The 17,429-nt window shown below is 36.7% G+C and overlaps 1 protein-coding gene across 6 annotated transcripts in view; it reads right to left on the bottom strand.

The window, feature by feature from the left end:
* The window catches only part of KCNU1 (potassium calcium-activated channel subfamily U member 1), a 146,513-nt gene that overhangs the window by 110,106 nt on the left and 18,978 nt on the right, over positions 1 to 17,429 (bottom strand). For 4 of the 6 annotated variants that reach the window (XR_004805809.2, XM_049095039.1, XM_049095036.1 and 1 more), the window contains exons 3-10: positions 16,221 to 16,282; positions 15,045 to 15,135; positions 13,783 to 13,894; positions 12,724 to 12,799; positions 11,542 to 11,617; positions 6,498 to 6,668; positions 5,497 to 5,588; positions 3,658 to 3,768 (exon numbers count right to left, since the gene is read on the bottom strand). Coding sequence is in view for 5 of the 6 variants with exons in the window: in XM_049095039.1 (XP_048950996.1) it covers positions 3,658 to 3,768; positions 5,497 to 5,588; positions 6,498 to 6,668; positions 11,542 to 11,617; positions 12,724 to 12,799; positions 13,783 to 13,894; positions 15,045 to 15,135; positions 16,221 to 16,282 (791 nt within the window). In the remaining variant the exon portion in view is untranslated. The remainder of the gene's footprint in view (positions 1 to 3,657; positions 3,769 to 5,496; positions 5,589 to 6,497; positions 6,669 to 11,541; positions 11,618 to 12,723; positions 12,800 to 13,782; positions 13,895 to 15,044; positions 15,136 to 16,220; positions 16,283 to 17,429) is intronic. The other 2 variants (XM_049095037.1, XM_049095038.1) reach the window with 2 other exon arrangements.

Here is a 17,429-nt window from a genome sequence, read left to right on the forward strand (position 1 = left end):
CCCCTTATGTTTCCCTAAAAAATGGCCCATGTTTGTCCCTGAATGACTCTCTCAGCCTAATTTCTGCATCTGCTGAGTTGGGAGCCCAGAGGCATTTGTTTCCATTGTGAAGTCTCTTTGTCCCATTTACTCCAAGCTGGCAGTTAATTTAGCAGTAATTTAGTTAATTTAGCAGTAAAATCTTCTTTAAAGCTTTGATGACTTTCTATAAATATTATTCAGGTACATGCCCCCAAACTCATACCCTTTGGATTCCTTTGGAGACAGATCTCTATTTTGAGACTGTGAGAACTTTGGGGAGAATGTCCTTCAGCTTCATAGAAGCCCTTTTTATACCCTATATATCTATAGGTCACCACCTTAACTTTCCCTGGGGTCTTAACAAAGGATCTTACAGCTGCACCCTTGATTGGATACTGTCCATTTACATTAAGGTAATATCTTATAGCACCCTGGATTTGATATTTTTACCCCCTGAGGTCATTTACCTCTGACATTCTTTGGCCAGCTGGAGAGACTGTTCTGAGGCTTCTATATTTTGTTTAGGTTCTGCTTGAAAACTAAAAACTTTCTTTTTTACCTCTATTTTCCTACAATATCTCATTATACATGATTATACTGAAGCAAAATGACACTTATCATTCTTCCAGGAAATTTTCGCAGCCACCTTCACTATCGTGCTATTTTTTGGTGACATTGTTACCAAAATTGTGCTCTTCTTCTTGCACCCAACAGCAATTGTCCCCACTGTTTTTCTATCTTCTGCCTACCACCTGTTCCAAGGAGAAAGCCACATTTTGACTTTTGTTATGATGGCAGCCCACTTCCAGGACCACATTTATATCAATTATCTCTTTCCACAAAACAAGCCACTCTGGAACTTACTGATCTAAAACAAAAACAATATACTATTGTCTCTCTTATGTGATCGGAGCAGCCGACAGCTGGATGAGCCTTCTCCCCAACAAGTTACTCTGACTCATCACAGGATGGCAAAGGGCTTCAAGACAGTGAAAGTTGAGACTGTCAACCCTCTTAAAAAGGCTAGGCCTGAAACCAACAAAGGGTCATCTTTGTGGCATCCAGTTTATCAACTCAATCAGAGGCTAGCCCAGATTCAAAGAGAAGAGGAAGAGACACCATCTTTTATTGAGAGGAGCAGCATGAATATACAGTAAGAGAAGGAAACGTTAATAGCTATGTTAAGGAAGGACGCCTAGGTGGCTCAACGGTTGAGCGTCTGCCTTTGGGCTGACTGCATGAAGCCTCTGCCTCTCCCTCTGCCTGCGTCTCTTCCTCTCTCCATATGTCTTTTATGAACAAATAAATAAATAAACAAACAAATAAATATTTTAAAAATAGCTATGTTAAAGAAAAATCTACCACAATTGCAGATTGTGAGGAAATATAATGGAGTAGTGAGAAAGAAGGATTAGAAGACTCTAATTTAGGGGTATCTGGGTGGTTTAGTGGTTGAGCATCTACTTTTGGCTCGGGTCGTGATCCCAGGGTCCTGGGATTGAGTCCCACATTGGAGTCCCTTCAAGGAGCCTGCTTCTCCCTCTGCCTATGTCTCTGCCTCTCTCTCTGTGTCTTTCATGTATAAATAAAATAAAATCTTTTAAAATATTAAAAAAAAAGAAGACACTAATTTAGATTGCTTGAATTAGGGGTAGGGAGTACTCTCTGAGTGCTGAAGAATAAGAATAAACTGGTCATATAATAGTAGGAAAAGAGCTTCTGAGAAAAAAAGCACAAATCATTAAAGTAGCCTTTCTGAGAAGAGACAAAATATTAACTTTGAATGGGGTTGTGATAGTGGAGATGAAGTGGTAGAAATAGAATTAGTATTTATTAAGGAGACAAAATTGATGATCTTGATGAAAGTGGACACAGGGTTTGAGGAAGAGAGTTAGCAAAAACAATGCTTCAGTCTCTGTTTTAAGGGACTGCACTAATGTCTTATTTGCTGAGATAGAAAATGCCAGTTTCTTTCCTTTACATATATATTTTTTGTCTTATTAGCTGAAGAGAGGAGTTTACTTTTGAAAAGGTTAAGTCTGAGGGCTTTTTGAAAGGAGATGGGAAAAAAATAAAAAATAATAATTTAAAAAAATGAAAGGAGATGGAAATGAAGTCTGAGGTGGAAATATCCAATAAGCAATTAGTTGTGTGAATATGGAACCACAGAGAATGTCTGGCAGAGGATATAAATTTTAGAGTCATCCAGAATTATAGGTAATTGGAAAAATTCTAGATGAATTTTGCATCATTTAAAAATTTCATTCTCTTGATAAGTACCTATAATAACCTACATTAGTCCATGAAAATACAGAAGTAAAAACATCTAATGATTTCCTTTTCTGTCTCAACTGGATTATAATTATTAGCCCTTTATTACTAATTTTAGCACTTTTTTAAACTATTTTTAAAAATAAGGATTCAAGTAATATGCAAATTACTGAGAAGGCAGGCAGGCAATGATACTTTAACAGAACTGTTGGCTGTCCCTAAATAGCACCATGAAAGAGTTCAAAACACTTATTGGCTATCCCATATACAAGAGCCCAAAGTTATAGTGGACTGGGAATTCCCTAATGTAAAAAGTACAAAATGTTAAGCATAAAATGTGTGAAGGTTGAAGTGACTCCATATACAATGCTGTATAAGATCAAAATGTCATTTCAAATCTGTCTGACTTATTTAGTGATGTGTGCATAACTGATGAGCCACTTGGAGAAAATAAGGAAGTTGGTTCACAACAATTTATACAAAATCAATTCCAGAGAGCTTAAGGACATTGCTTGAGGGTATTGCTTAATTCTAGAACAGAGAGGCCAAAGAATGCCAGATGTCAATATGAAAGAGCCAATGGATTTTAGTGCATGTAAATCAACACTCTGTACTAAAAAAAAAAAAAAAAAAAATGCATGCACACACACGCACACAAAGGCAGAGAGAGAAAAATATTTACAACATACAACACAAAAAGTTTAATATCAAATACATAAGACTGCTTAGAAGTCAGCAAAACAACAGATAGCCATCCTCGTAGAAAAGAAGATATGAGAAATGAAAAGACAAATTCCTTCCTTCATCAAAAAAGAAAACAGTCAAAACCTAAAAATTTTTCAGTCTCAGTAGGAACCAAAATTGAAAAATAAAACAATGAGAAACCATTTTGCCTACTGAAAAATCTTTTTGTTTTAAGTATGCATTTTCCAGTGTTTCACAAAATAGTTGACCTGGATTCTACTTGTGGAAATGTAAGCTTCATAGAACAAAACATCATCAAAAACAATACTTTCTGCACCTACTTGAACTCACATTTCCAATTCTAAGAATTAACAGCATAATAATTATAAAGTACACTAGACGTGCACATTTCATGGCCATATGTAATAATAATAAATATGGAATACTTTCCTAAATGATAAGAAATCTCTTAGACAATGTTAGGACATACACAGAAAAACATCAGGCAAGATATATTCCAAAATATATCCCTGGTCATAAGATTGCCTTTTCTTTTCTTTTTGCTTATTGTTATTTCCTAATTTTCTATGAATATTGCAAGGGCAATTCTCTTCCATTAAAAAAATGCACCCATATTTCAATTGTTAATTTAGTGCTCATGAACTGTACAGATACACTTACTCTCCCAGAAAAACAATCTCGATGTTGATTTCCCCAGGCTTATACCGCAGAAAATTTCTCAGGAAAGCAGTCACACTGTCAACTGTAATGTTTCCACAGACCACGATGAACCTAGGGAGCAAGACTATGTGAGGTGGATCATTGGAGGAACAGAAGTATCTTGCTGTCAAGACTTAGATATGGACAATTTGCTTAAACACAGTTATAAATCCATCTGGTATTTGAATTACCCAGATTTTTAAAATAGAAACGCTGAAGAATTCATCTCCAATAGAGAAAAGAAATGTCAAATTTCTGTAGTCCCAGTTCACCCCATGTTGGGGTATGAATCCAAACATTTGAATTACACATACCTTTTCAGGAATACAATAATAACTATCATAATTGCTATATTTTTCATAGTTGTTATAACTTGTAATTGACTGGCACATGTGTTACTTCACTTAATTTTTTTCACTTGATTCCTGATTAGCTGATATAATCTTTTTCAAAGGAACAACAGAGTCTCAGCATGGTTCACTGATTCTCTCATAGTCAAACAAATGGCAGAGGTGGCAATACACTCTAGATCATTTTGGTTTATCTTCCACATTGAAAACTATCTAGTCCATGCAAAAAAAGTGAGCCCAGTGGAGAGATATCTAGAGCAGGTGCAAAAATCTATGCATGTAACTTTTACAGTGAAAAATTGCTGTCAATTTCCTTAGGTTTCCTTCATTTAAAGAAGCTATTTTTCCCTGTATTATTCATTTAAGGAAACTGAAAGTGTACATTTAGCCTAACTTAATTTTAAATTTTTCAGACTTCTTGGGCTACTTTGGCATATGTTCCACATCCCTGTCCTGCAATAAATTGGGTCAGACTTTGGCTTATGTAGTTCATTTCATTGTTTTCAACTCATTTTTATTATTTTATTAGTAGTAGTAGTATTATAGTATTATTTTTATTATTTTATTATTAGTAGTATTATTATAGTATTATTTTTATTATTATTATTATTAGTAGTAGTAGTAGTAGTACTACTACTACTACTACTACTACTCTCCCCCTCAGACTCCTAGGTCAATCTTGGTTTTCATCCAATTATGCTAAAAGACCACTCCAAGAAAGTTTCTCTTCACTGTACTTGTTTCCTCTATAGCCAATCAAGACAAAATAAGAAAGATTGGCTTCAAATTTAAGATCTCCAATTCATTCTCTCCTCCTTAGATGTGAAAACCATAATGAAAACTGAAGTAACACATTACAGAGAAATAGGGTAAGAAATAGCACCAACTCTGTTTCCCTTCTGGAACAGGTGGTTGTGACACAGACAAAACAGGTGATCTATGAAGTGTTGTAGAAGATGTGGCAATTCTTATTCCACCTAGGAAACCTCTGCCCATGAACGAGCCCCCATGTGGTATAGGGGGGTTTGGGCCAAGATAACAGAACTGAAGTAATTATTTTAAATTTGAACTGTGACTTTAATTTGATCCATTATGTGAAGTTAGCCATAAGTTAATCACATGATTAAAATGAATAGGACAGTTAGTAAAAGATGTATCAGAATAGTTGGTGATAAGAAACATAGAAATATTGCCACAATCAATACTTGACAGGGAATGGCAACATTCTCTTGTCATTTTAGTTTATTTACTAAGTGCTAGGCATCTATATAGCAGGGTTTATCAAATAGCAAATATCTTCTTATGGTATTTATTTTAGCCCAACTCTGTTAATTGAATGAAGGACCTTGCCAATATATTCACCTAGGCCAGACAATAGGTGTTTAGAAAGGGATATGTGACTAGTAGGAATTCTCAAACTGTAGAAATTATACTTGAAAGCTATACTTACTTCTTCCCTTTGACTACTTCATAGGAACTGGTGTATTTCCTCTTGTTAGCAAAAAGTTCTACCATTTCAGGTATATAATTCGCAAATAGGATCTAAAATGATCAGCAAATAAAATCTTAGGTGTCGTTATTTTCTGATATAGGGGGGAAAGGAAGGTGCACAAAACTTTCTCTTATCTATGAGGGATGTGACTGTGAACTCTCTTTAAAAGGCAGACCATTTTTTTTCTTCCTTACTTCAATCTTTGGATTTGGTTTAAATCGAATAAAGTGCTTTGCAGCATTCAAAATGATGAAAGCAAAGACAAGCAGTAAGGCAACCTTTTTTCCTGCCCATTTTGCTCCCTACTCACATCTAACTGCCTTTCTGACCCCTAGGAGCTGGTACTACTTGAAGCCTTCGAAAAAATAAAGCATGTGGGACACAGCCTTTCTCTCCAAGGAAAAATGACTGAAATGAGGGAATGTAACAATGGACAGAGGAATATCACCATAGTGGAATGGAGAATTCTGTTAATGGTTTTTAAGGAATTGAAATTCAAGTCACTAAAAGAAAAGGAGGTTTCCTTTGCCCATGACAAGTGCAGATACTCACATATCTGAGGTAAAATGCTCCTTCAGAGAGAGCTTATGCATTTGGTCTGGAAATAACAGAATTTTCTTCAAATCTAATCTCAAATGCCCTTCTTCCTCTTTGGAAAAAAGACTGATGGGCAAAAGATAAAGGAATATAGGGTTGCCCAATTCAGTGTAGAGGCTAATAAGGAAAGTCTGTTCTCCTTTGTCTGTTATCCTCATGTTTGGCAATCAAGCGATTACATCATGCTCTCCAGGGGATGTGGTTTGGGAAATATGGGCTCTTAATATCTTCCATTTTCATTTGACATCTGCTCTGAATAATGCAACATTCACTCTCAAACCTATATTGCTTTATTTCTCACCATTAACTACATGTTTTTGGTTTATGTAGCTATATTCAAAGATATTAAAAATATTCTTCACCAAACTCCCCAGAGTGAAAAACATGATGAAGGTCCGTCCTAGGGATGTCTTGGCTACCACATCTCCAAAGCCAACAGTTGACGTTGTTGCCATGACCAGGTAAATAGACTCAAAATATGATATATTCTGTGAATTTCTACCTTTGAGCCAGGGATCACCAGAATTTTCCACCTGTCCAAAGAGAGGAGATTCAGGAAAGATCTCTGAATGGAATCCAAGGGAAAGTTTATAAAGAATAGGCAAAATACTGCATTAGTTTCAGTTAATTCAATCCAAATGAAGTATTAAGTGATTCCCTGGTTGCACTAAAAAGTTTGCAAAGTTTGGGTAGTTATTGTGAGTCTTGTTTTCCTTTATTGTGCTGAACTCTGAGAGGACATGGTAGCTTGAACCCACATTTGGAGGGCTCCATGGGACTGGCTGCCCATATCTTTTTCTCTTCATCTGGGCAAGTAATCACATCCAAGAGGCTCTCAGCCACCCCAAAGGCTCTCAGATGGATTAATTATTGTTTATTCTTATTTTTCACTAGCTCAGTGTTATCATTAAAGAAGAAGCACTTAAAAAAAAAGAAGCACCTACATAAGCACTTCATTTCAATGAGCTTAAGCACATGAAGGCTAGTGTCTAAGGAAGAACAAACAAACAAGTTTTCCAGGTTATTCTGCCCTCAAAACAAAAAATCTTTTCAGTGATTAAGAAAAAACTGAAGAATTTTTCCTCCGATTTCTCCCAAATAATAATTATATAATGTATAAAATTTTGTTTTTCCATTTTTAGACTTCTTTTCCAAATAGCTTACATATTTCCTTGCTATTCTATTTTTATTTATTGCAAAAAATGATAAAATGTTAGATATGACTGAGGAAAGTAGATTTTTTTGTTTCAGTGTTCAGAACTAAAACAGAAATTAGAAATAATATAGTTCACTCAAGTATTTGATCACTTTTTTAAAGTGACTTTTTCTTTTTTTTTTTTTTAAGATTTTATTTATTTATTCATGAGAGATACAGAGACAGATGGAGAGGCAGACACACAGGGGGAGAAGCAGGCTCCACGCAGGGAGCCCGATGCAGGACTCTATGCCGGGACTCCAGGATCATGACCTGGGCCGAAGGCAGCGCTAAACCACTGAGCCATCCAGGGATCCCCTAAAAGTGACCTTTTCTTAAGTCTATCTTTCAAAAAATATTTTATTTATTTATTTATTTATTTATTTATTTATTTATTTATTGAGAGAGAGAGAGAGAGCAGGAGTGGGTAGAGTGGCAGAGGGAGAAGCAGACACCCCAATGAGCAAGGAGCCCAATGTGAGGCTTAATCCCAGAACCTTGAGATCATGACCTGGGCCAAAGGCAGACATTTAACTGACTGAGCCACCCAGGTACCCCTAAGAATGAATTTTTCTTAAGTTTGATGAGTAAGTTAAAGTATAGAATCCTATAATACCCTACTCCAAAATAAGAAAGGGATCGTATGTCTTTATTTAACTCCCATGGCTGGCAGTGGATTTTGTTGCAAAGTCTACTAATCTGCTTCCCCTAACTTCTGAAATCTTCACTGTTTTCTAAGACTAGTGTATTACAATAAAACCAGTCTAAACCACACAGATTAAGTCATATATATGTATTTAGTCATATATATATAATATATGACTATATATATGTATATTCCCACAGGATTAAAATTGTTGCTTGCGACAGTTTCAAGATAAAACCCCATAGTGTCTTTTACAGCATCATCTCAGGACAGGGGTTCGATCCTATTCTGGCACAACATTTTGTATAAATTAAAAGTAAATTTATTTCAACCTGGAAATCTCCTTCACAAGTTAAGTCACCCTTTAAGGTTTAGCTCACTCTCTTTGGGAGTGTTTAGTGTTTCAACCACCTTCCCTCCTTCCCTCCCCGCACCTTTCTAAGATCTGACAGCCTCCTGCTGGTCTACTTGTCCACTTTGCTCTTCCTCCTAACCATGTGAGCATAGACCCATCAGTCCCAGATGGAAAATAAGCTAAAGTTAAGGTAAAGGATTATGGGCAAATGTCAAGATATCATTTTTAACTCCATATTGCAAAATTAAAATTCCATGTTTTAAAACTTCATGTTGTTTAACTTTGGATGAGAAGTGCTATAGAGGAGGACACAAGGATGCTCTTCAATTTCCTCTTACCTCCCGACCATTTGCACAAGTTATGTCATCTTTATATTGTACACGTACGTGTAGTCCAACCATAATTCCCTCGGTTATGCCTTAGTCTACTTTTAATTCATTCAATAATGATCACCACTACTTTATAACATGGTTTCCTCATTCCTGAGTTCCTAGTTTTGATTCATCTCCTATGTGGTTGGATTTTATCACCAAGATATATTTTTAGAAGGGACTCATGAGTGTTATTTTCTCTTGCATACTTAAAATGACAGGATAGGCTATAGTTCCACACAACTTTGCAGCCCCTACTCTATCACCATCTGGTATTCCTTGATGTTGATGAGAAATCTGAGGCTAGGTTCATGTCTCCCCCTTATATAGACATTGCTTTCTTCTGCTTGGCTTCTCTCCTTATTTTTGAAGGTCAGTAAACTGCTCCAAAGTATGATTGGAATAAAGTTTCAGGTCATATTTCCCAGGACATAGTATATCTTTTAACCCATAGATTCAAGACTTTATTTTAAAGCATTTTTCTGGTGCCATTTGTCATGTCCTTTTCTTCAGAAACATTAATCTTATGTTCAGTTGGACATTGCTGGAGGAATTTATTCTTTTTTTCACATCAGTGTTTTTGCTGCAGTCCTGTCTACCATGTTCCTAAGCATGTCTTTGTCACATTTATTAATTTCGGGTCCTTCTAATGTAGTTTTCAGCTCTGGTAATATTTTTCCCTCTTTTCTCTGATATCATTCAGCCCATTTTTCCAACTCCTGCTACTGTTTAATAATCCTTTATTTAAAACCTTATGTATGGGATGCCTGCGTGGCTCAGTGGTTGAGCATCTGTCTTTAGCTCAGGGCATGATCCCAGGGTCCTGGGATCGAGTCCCCCATTGGGGTCCCTGATTCTCCTTCTGCCTACGTCTCTGCCTTTCTCTGTGTGTCTCATGAATAAATAAATAAAATAGTTAAATAAAATAAAACATATGTATTTTCTTTAAATTAGGATTTTTAAAGTTTTTCTAGCCTTTTATTTGTATTTTTCTCAAATATAGATTTATTTTTCTTAACTTCTCCTTTGTTTCTTTGGACAAGTTATCTTATAATTGTTCTTAAAACTGTTATATTAAATAACTGTTATTATACTTATGTCTCTGTGTCCTCCACCGCAGCTCCTTGTTATTTTTGACAGAATTTATGCATGAGCATCATCCTGATTTCTTTCTGGTTAATACTTACCTTTTAATGGCCAAAATTAATTGGCTAATTTTTAGCCAAAGGCCAATAAGTATATGTAAAGATGGTGAGTTCGGACAATTAATAGCTTTCATTTGGCTTTGTCATTTCAAATATCCTCCCAAGAAAATCTGCCATTTTCTTTGCTCTTGGATGTAACTCTTCTAGGTTTTCAACATTCCAGATGTTGGAATGCCTTACTGTGGATATCCTTAAGTCATAAGCCATTTGGTTGCTTCTCTGTGTTGCTCTGCATGCATCCTTCACTGGAGGTCTCCTCACCTGGGTGACTAGATGCCCAACAAGGGCGCATATTCACATGCTTAGAAAGGTCCAGAAAGAGACTTTGATTCAAGTGAGCCTGGTGGAAACTGTGTCCAGCTCAAGAGCATGTGCTATTAACAGGGAGTAACTAGTCTTCAACGAGGACTGTTGGTGGCCTCGGGAGAGTGGATTGCCAGAACTTTGTATTTTCCCAAAGAATACAGAAACTTGAGTTTTTATGTGAGCTCTTTATAAAAGTTAGCAAGAAAAAAAAATATAACAGAAAGTACAAACTAATTAGGTCAAATAAAATAGGTCGATAGGCCACATTCAGCCTAAAAGCCCTACATTGGAACTGCTACTGAAGACAAAAACATCCTGGTACCATGGTTTCTCCTATAACACTCTGTTGCCTACCATTCTGTGATGACCAGCAGGTCTTCAGAAGGACACTGATGATTGCTGCTCTCATGGTGAGCCCATGCACCCCACCGCAATCCTCTAGACACAGAATCTGCTTGTCCTACTGTGATTTTCTCTCTGGGCAATTTCTCTCCTGCTTAAGGATTGAGGAGGGATGTGGCTGGTTTCAGATTTCTTGAAGGTTCATACCATAGTTTGCATTTGGTGTTTGACATTTTGCTTGTCAGCTGAAGATGGTAACTATTTTTTTTTCTTTTTTATCATTAGTGCTTTAATTAATTTTGAAAGAAGGACTCAAGTGAAAAGACTCCTGCTGTATTTTTTGTTTTGTTTTGCTTTTCTCAAAGACCTCTGCTCTTAAGATCCTACTTCAATATGTGCATTTTTAATGACTTTTCCTCAACTGTCCTCAAGCAACAGAGTCCATAGAAGGAGTTAGCTCCTTCTTGTTGAAACCTATTTATTATAATGCCCATTATGTGAGCTAAGAATGAGCCTTTCCTGCAGGCAAAGGAGGCAGCTATGTATGCAGATTGATTTTAGGAGATCTAAGAAAGCCCCAAAGCTCCCCTTTGCAACTCACCAATTCCTCTCCCAAAACTTTTCAGCTTTATTAGTGTGAAAATCTCTCACTGCCTTCATTTCTTTGACTTTTTATTCTTTAGTAAAATGCGGAGACCCCTATAAAGATACAGCAATAAGTTTCACCTATTGCTTATACATTGGAAGGGTAAGCTTGTTAGATCCTTTCCTGAGAGTAAGTTTTGAAAGTTGGAAGACAGAACATAGATGCCTTGAGTGCAGGAAACATGTATTTGTGAAAAATATGGGGGTGCAGAAGAACCAGAAAGGGGAAGTAAAATGATAAACCTCACAGAGTGAGACAGGAATTCAGGTTTGCCTGCATTTTTTAAAGAAAAGAAGTTTATGCTGACCAGCAACATTAGAGAGCTTAATGAGTTGCTTACCAGGTGAATGAATCCTGCAGCAGTGAACCAGGTACTGAGGATTATTGATAATAGTTTGGAAAGCTTCACTGAATTGCTAGAGGAAGAAAGACAAAAAGCTGTTGGGGTAGAAGCAATGGTACGTTTACCTGGGAACATTATTAACAATGTGGGATCCCAGACACAACCTCTGATCTATAGATCTGCATCCTCTGCTTGATTCATATAAACATTAGAGTCTCAGATGCCCAGCTCTAAACATACTGGGTCATACACATTTGCCCCAAAACTTTACACTTTATTATGATATCCACTAGCCTGATATTATATTGCTTTTAAAAATATGTGTGTATTGTCATAAAATAGATTTGCTAGATTGTTACACTGTCTAAAGTAAAAATAAGAAGTGCAGTGCCCTAGGAATACAGAGCATGGGTTCGTAAAAGGAATTTTGAGTGGATCACAGAAATGTCTCACATTGCTAACCTCATACCAGGATCTTTGAGTGAAGGGGATCAGACAAGCTTCTGTTTCCCAAGTAAAGCTCTAAAATTTAGCTGAAATCTCTGTGGTTTTAAGGTAGGGCCACCTGTTACACCAGAAAAGCCCAGTCCCCACTGTTCCATAACGCATGAACACTTAGCAGTGAAATCCACCTGGCCTATAAAATTTGATGCTTCTAGGGAGGATGTAGAGGCATGGAGATTTTCAGTGGGTAACATTAAACCGAACTGCTTAAAACTTTAGAAGTATTACTGCTCAAAGGTAGTTTGGATTTTTTTTTTTTTTTTTGAGGCATTTAGGTGGCTCTATTTTTGTAAGCAATTTCACTGCTGCTACTGGGCACCTCGTGCTCAGAAATTGTCTTAACATTCCTAGACAGAAGAGATGTGATTCAAGATAGCAAGTATGTAGAATCAAAGCCTCTGGATTACTTTTAAAATGTTTTTTGAGGAGAGAGACAGAATTAAAGTCTAAATGGCCTTGTTCATTGCAACTCTGCAAAACAAAGTAGAAACAAACTTTCAAGTGATTGCAAACTTCTCAGCCAGCATATGATGTTAATACAGTGGGAGGGAAGGAGTTAATAGTATCTTGGGAGCTAAAATTCTGATGGGAAATGAGTTGAAGGTTCAGTTTACATTTTAATTCCTAATGCCAAACCAGCAAGTTAGCAGGACTTAAGGCAGGGCTCACATTTACCTGGTTCTGATGGCTCGGAGAATTTGCAGGATTTGAGGGAGTTCTAGCAACCGCAAAGCTCTCAAGAACCTTAAACCTACAAAGCAATCAAAAGGAAAAATCTGCCAAAAGAAGAGGGTCACTTCTGGGAGTGGTCTGGGTTATAACACAATTGTGACTGTTCATACTCTTCCTCTCTGAGAGATGCTGAAATACAACAGAACACTGCAGATTTAAGAGCGTGGCCTCTAGTTCAAATCCTGGCCCTGGCACTTAACAGCTGGTACAATCTAAAGCAGTTCCCTTAACTTCTCTAGTTCCTCATCTGCAAAATGGGAATCATAAGTACCTACCTCATGGGGCTGTTGAGCTAATAACATAAAACATGTGGAAGCGTGGCTCAAGTATCATAAGCACCACTCAACACTTCACTCAATTTAACTGCTCTTCAGAATAGACAGTAAATTACTCATAAACCACTTAAACTCCTGACTATAGAATCTCTAAGATCTGCTCCTCAGCCTTCTTCACATGATGTTTTGCTTTATAATGTTGGATAATTCTAACAGCAAGGAATATTGGTAGGTAATAGGTAATAATAAAGAATTCCATAAAAAGTGATAAAAGCCACATGCTCATGTGCTGTTCATACATCCACATTAAAGACAAAAAAATAATTAAATAAATCTCTAACATGTCACAGCCTGTCTGGATATGATGATTTACAGCTTTTAAAGACCAAGGGAGGCTTTTCATTTCTTCCAGTCCATGTGGAATCCCTGCATAAAGGTGCTGCAGGGGGATGGGATGTTTGGGCTTTGCCTCTGAGGGTGTGGATGAGCCAGTCCATAAACAATAAACAAACACTGTCACGTACTGTGCATCAGCTATATCACCAGGCTGAGGTTAAAAAATTAATAAATTCTGAAAATATATTACAAAACCATATAATCATATGAGAAATATTTTTAAATAGCATTTAGACTTTAAAGGAAAATGAAGGATACTTGTGAGTGAACATAAAGGATTCTTTTTTTTTTTTTTTTTAGAGATTGTTCCTGAGTCCCACAACACACTTACCCAGCCAGTTACTCTTCAAATAATAAGAAATAAAGGTTGGTGGAATGGTAAATATATCCACAATTGAATTCATCTCCAACCAGAACTTGATCTTGTCATCCGCTGCCACAAACTATAATGTAAGAAACACAAAACTCCAAATTCTGTTACCCTCAACATTTTTCAAATGAACATAAGAGTAGCTTCTTTCAGCTATATTTCACTCATCCACAGAAGCTTTGATCTCATTCTATTATACATATGTATTTATAATATATATATCTACCTACACATATGTACACTTAGCTATATAGATGAATATATATTAGTATAGATCCACTTCTACTGTCCTTATATCTATAAGTGGGTATTCAATAAATGAACCCATTTTACTCACCAGATCTCAACTCCCACACTTCAGAATGAATACTTTGACCTTCCCTACTGCTCCCGGAACTTTCTGATATATATTATTACATAGATAAAGCCTCTTATTTGTGAGTAATGAAGATTTAGGAAAAAGTACAACTGTCTGGAGGCCTGGCTGGCCAACCCTGCTGTCTGAGCTTCCCTATTTAGATGGAGAAAGTAAGCATTTCCAGAGGGAGATTACTGTAAAAAGAGGTTGATGGTCTGTGTGGTGAGAGTTAAGTTTTGAAGGAAGGTCACAAAAATACAAGTTAATATATATGCACACACAGAGACACTGTACACACATGTATATATACACATAATGTATATATACACATGGATATATACACATATACAGTCTCTGATAAGCATCAGATGGATAAATACAATGAAATCCAGATCTAAGATGGATCTTCAACAAGTGCCTGTGGAATGAGAGAATTATTTAATAAATGAATGTAACAAAAATGAAACAAAGATATGTACTTTATACAGTTATATGGCATATTTGCCATCAGTGGAATCAGTGGAGCCAATGGCAGTTTCAGAGGCTATTACTCAGGTTTGCTAGCTTGTGGTTATTAGCAAAGCCTTTTCAGTTGTAGGTGGGAAGCCCATACGGAGGACAGTGTGACAGAGTGAGGATATTTAAAAGGGATCATTTCATTTTCATTGAGATTTTGGCCTAGATACAGCTTCAAGTGCAAGAGAGAGTTTTCATGTCTCTTTTTACATTGGACAATTTGGGCACAGACTGTCTAGTTTTAGAGCCTGAAAACATAGGCAGATTGTACAACTAAGGCACATACAGATCTCTCTGGGTTGCACCTGTTGTGTTCATCTGTTTACACCCACTCTCCATAGATACTTACTCTCAACCCAAAATAGAAACTAAAGAACACATTGAAACTCAAATCAATAGGGATGGTTTTGTCTTCGTAGGAAGAACAGCTTCCAACAGGGCTGGAAAAGGAACAAGAGCAATTTATAAAGATGTACATTTTAAGAGCTCTGACTATATAAGACCAAATAAAGAGAAAGAATAGACTATGTTCTAATTATTTACCATGAATGGTTAATTCAAGACACTTAAGTTCACATCTTAAGGAAATTACTTTTCTCGTGGGAAGAGGTATATACAAACAAAACCATGGACTGCACATGTCGTTGAAAATAACAGGACAATTACCTGTTTTTCCTTTCATAGAGTTTATTGGTTCTATTTCTGTTTTATCAATGAGGAGTCAGAGGCATTGAGATTATGTGGCTCTTCTTGGTTGCAAGACCATCTACCCAGGCAGGACATTTTGGCTTCTGTACCCCTCTGATACAGAGCTACTCTAAGCCAAATGGATTGATCTGAACCCAAATTTAAAGACATTTCCTAAAAAAATCAGTAAGGAGTTCACAAAAGAATGACCGCTAGTTTCCCTAGGATTTCTAAAGTTACCTGATTTCTGTGGCCCTTAATCCCAATTTTACTGCAGCTGGAAATCCAATGTAATTCCCAGCTGATCAATGTGGAGTTCATATTAGATTGGGTTGTGTCCAAGAAACCATTCTAACTTGGGCATAGAAGAGAAAAGCTTTAGAGAAGAGCAAACAATAACATACTCCTTTATCCCAAGTGAGCTCTAGCATTTTCCTTTTTCAAAACCATCCAAAGTTGTTTGAAATCTATGAGAAACCCTGAAACAGCTATAGAACTGCTGTTTCAACACTTGAGGACTCCAAAGGCATAGAACACCCTCCTAAGTGGTCCAAGGTTGGATACCATAGCTGGAGGCTTCTAGTCTCAGAGAATCTAGAATAGACCTGTGTACAGCACCCCAGCCCCTAGCAATGCATGATGATAGGATACAGGGGAAACCCGTGCATTTTTCTGTGGAAATGTGTATAGTGCTTCTTGGGGAGAACACTTATCTTTTTTATGAGCTTGTGTGTGTGTATGTCTAGAGGCATGTTAAGCATTACTCTTAACAGACAACTCCAAATTAGCTGACAACATACTGACATAGCAGACAAGGGTTACTAGTGATTTTACTTACTCAGAAGAGTTGATGAAATAGATTATAAGAGACCCAATGCTTAGTACAAACACAAGGATCACCTGGAAAGAAAAAAAAAGAAAAACAAGGACCAATGTACAAATCATTTTATTGACATATAAATAAACAAACCAACAAAATTGTGTTTTCTATTTTAATCTTGCCTATATATACATAGCCATTTTTTCATGCATTCATTTTTCATGCATTCATTCATGCATTTATTCATCTGCTCAAGAAAAACTGTTTGGACTTTTACTGGGTATTCAAGAAATGACATGCACCCACTCATTTAACTTATATAATTTTAATTCCCATACACTTTAGAATAAACACTTTGGCCCTCCTACTGTTCATAAAGCCTTCTGATCCCAAGAAGTCCTATCATTTATTCATTCCTTCACTCATCAAACCTTTATGGAGTGCTTAATATGTGTTATACACTGTATTGTGTGCTGGAAATGAAAGCCGTTGTATATAGGCTCTGGACTTGAATTGCCTATGATACTGAAACAGAAACAGCCCCAATAGAACCATCTAAAGGATAGTCAAGATTTCGACAGGAGGGAGTGTGCTGTAAATGAGGAATAGAAAAGGAGTGCATTTAACATGCCAGTGTGCCTGGTTTGTGAAAGAAGCAGAGCTGGTGAAATGTAATCAGAAGTTTACCCCTTCAAGATCCTCTAGGCATTTGGATGAAACTTTTGAAGCCTCCATGAATTTTCAGGTAAACTTAAGGTAAACAAACATTCCTCCAGTAATTTCTAATTTTTAAGCCATTTGTTTCTTTATGTTCAGTCCAGTGTATTGGTAATACTAATAATAAAACTGAATTTTAGTTACAATTAAAGCTTTACTCCCTTCCAGCTCAGGTGTTCCTTGAGGAGTTTCCCTGTAGTGGGAAAAGGATCAGTTTCCTCCCTATTAACCGTCTTTGAGTTTTTATTTCTAGTTGCCCACTGACTAGGTTAACTCTGGCCTCTCTAGAATGGTAGGTCAGTGTTGGAGAATGAATAGAAGAGGGTGGTCAGAAGAGGAAATGCTGGACTTGACTGCAATTAGATAACCAGGCTTTCACCCTGGAGCTCTGGGAATGAGAGGTATTTAATGTTTACTTGTATGGGCCATCTCACTGCTCTTTGGAAATACCAATTCAATTCATATTCAGATTTAACAGAGTATTTTTTTAGTACCCATCATGACCCAAAT

The sequence above is a fragment of the Canis lupus genome, chromosome 16 (genome assembly GCF_003254725.2).
Source record: "Canis lupus dingo isolate Sandy chromosome 16, ASM325472v2, whole genome shotgun sequence".
Classification (NCBI taxonomy): Eukaryota; Metazoa; Chordata; class Mammalia; order Carnivora; family Canidae; genus Canis; species Canis lupus.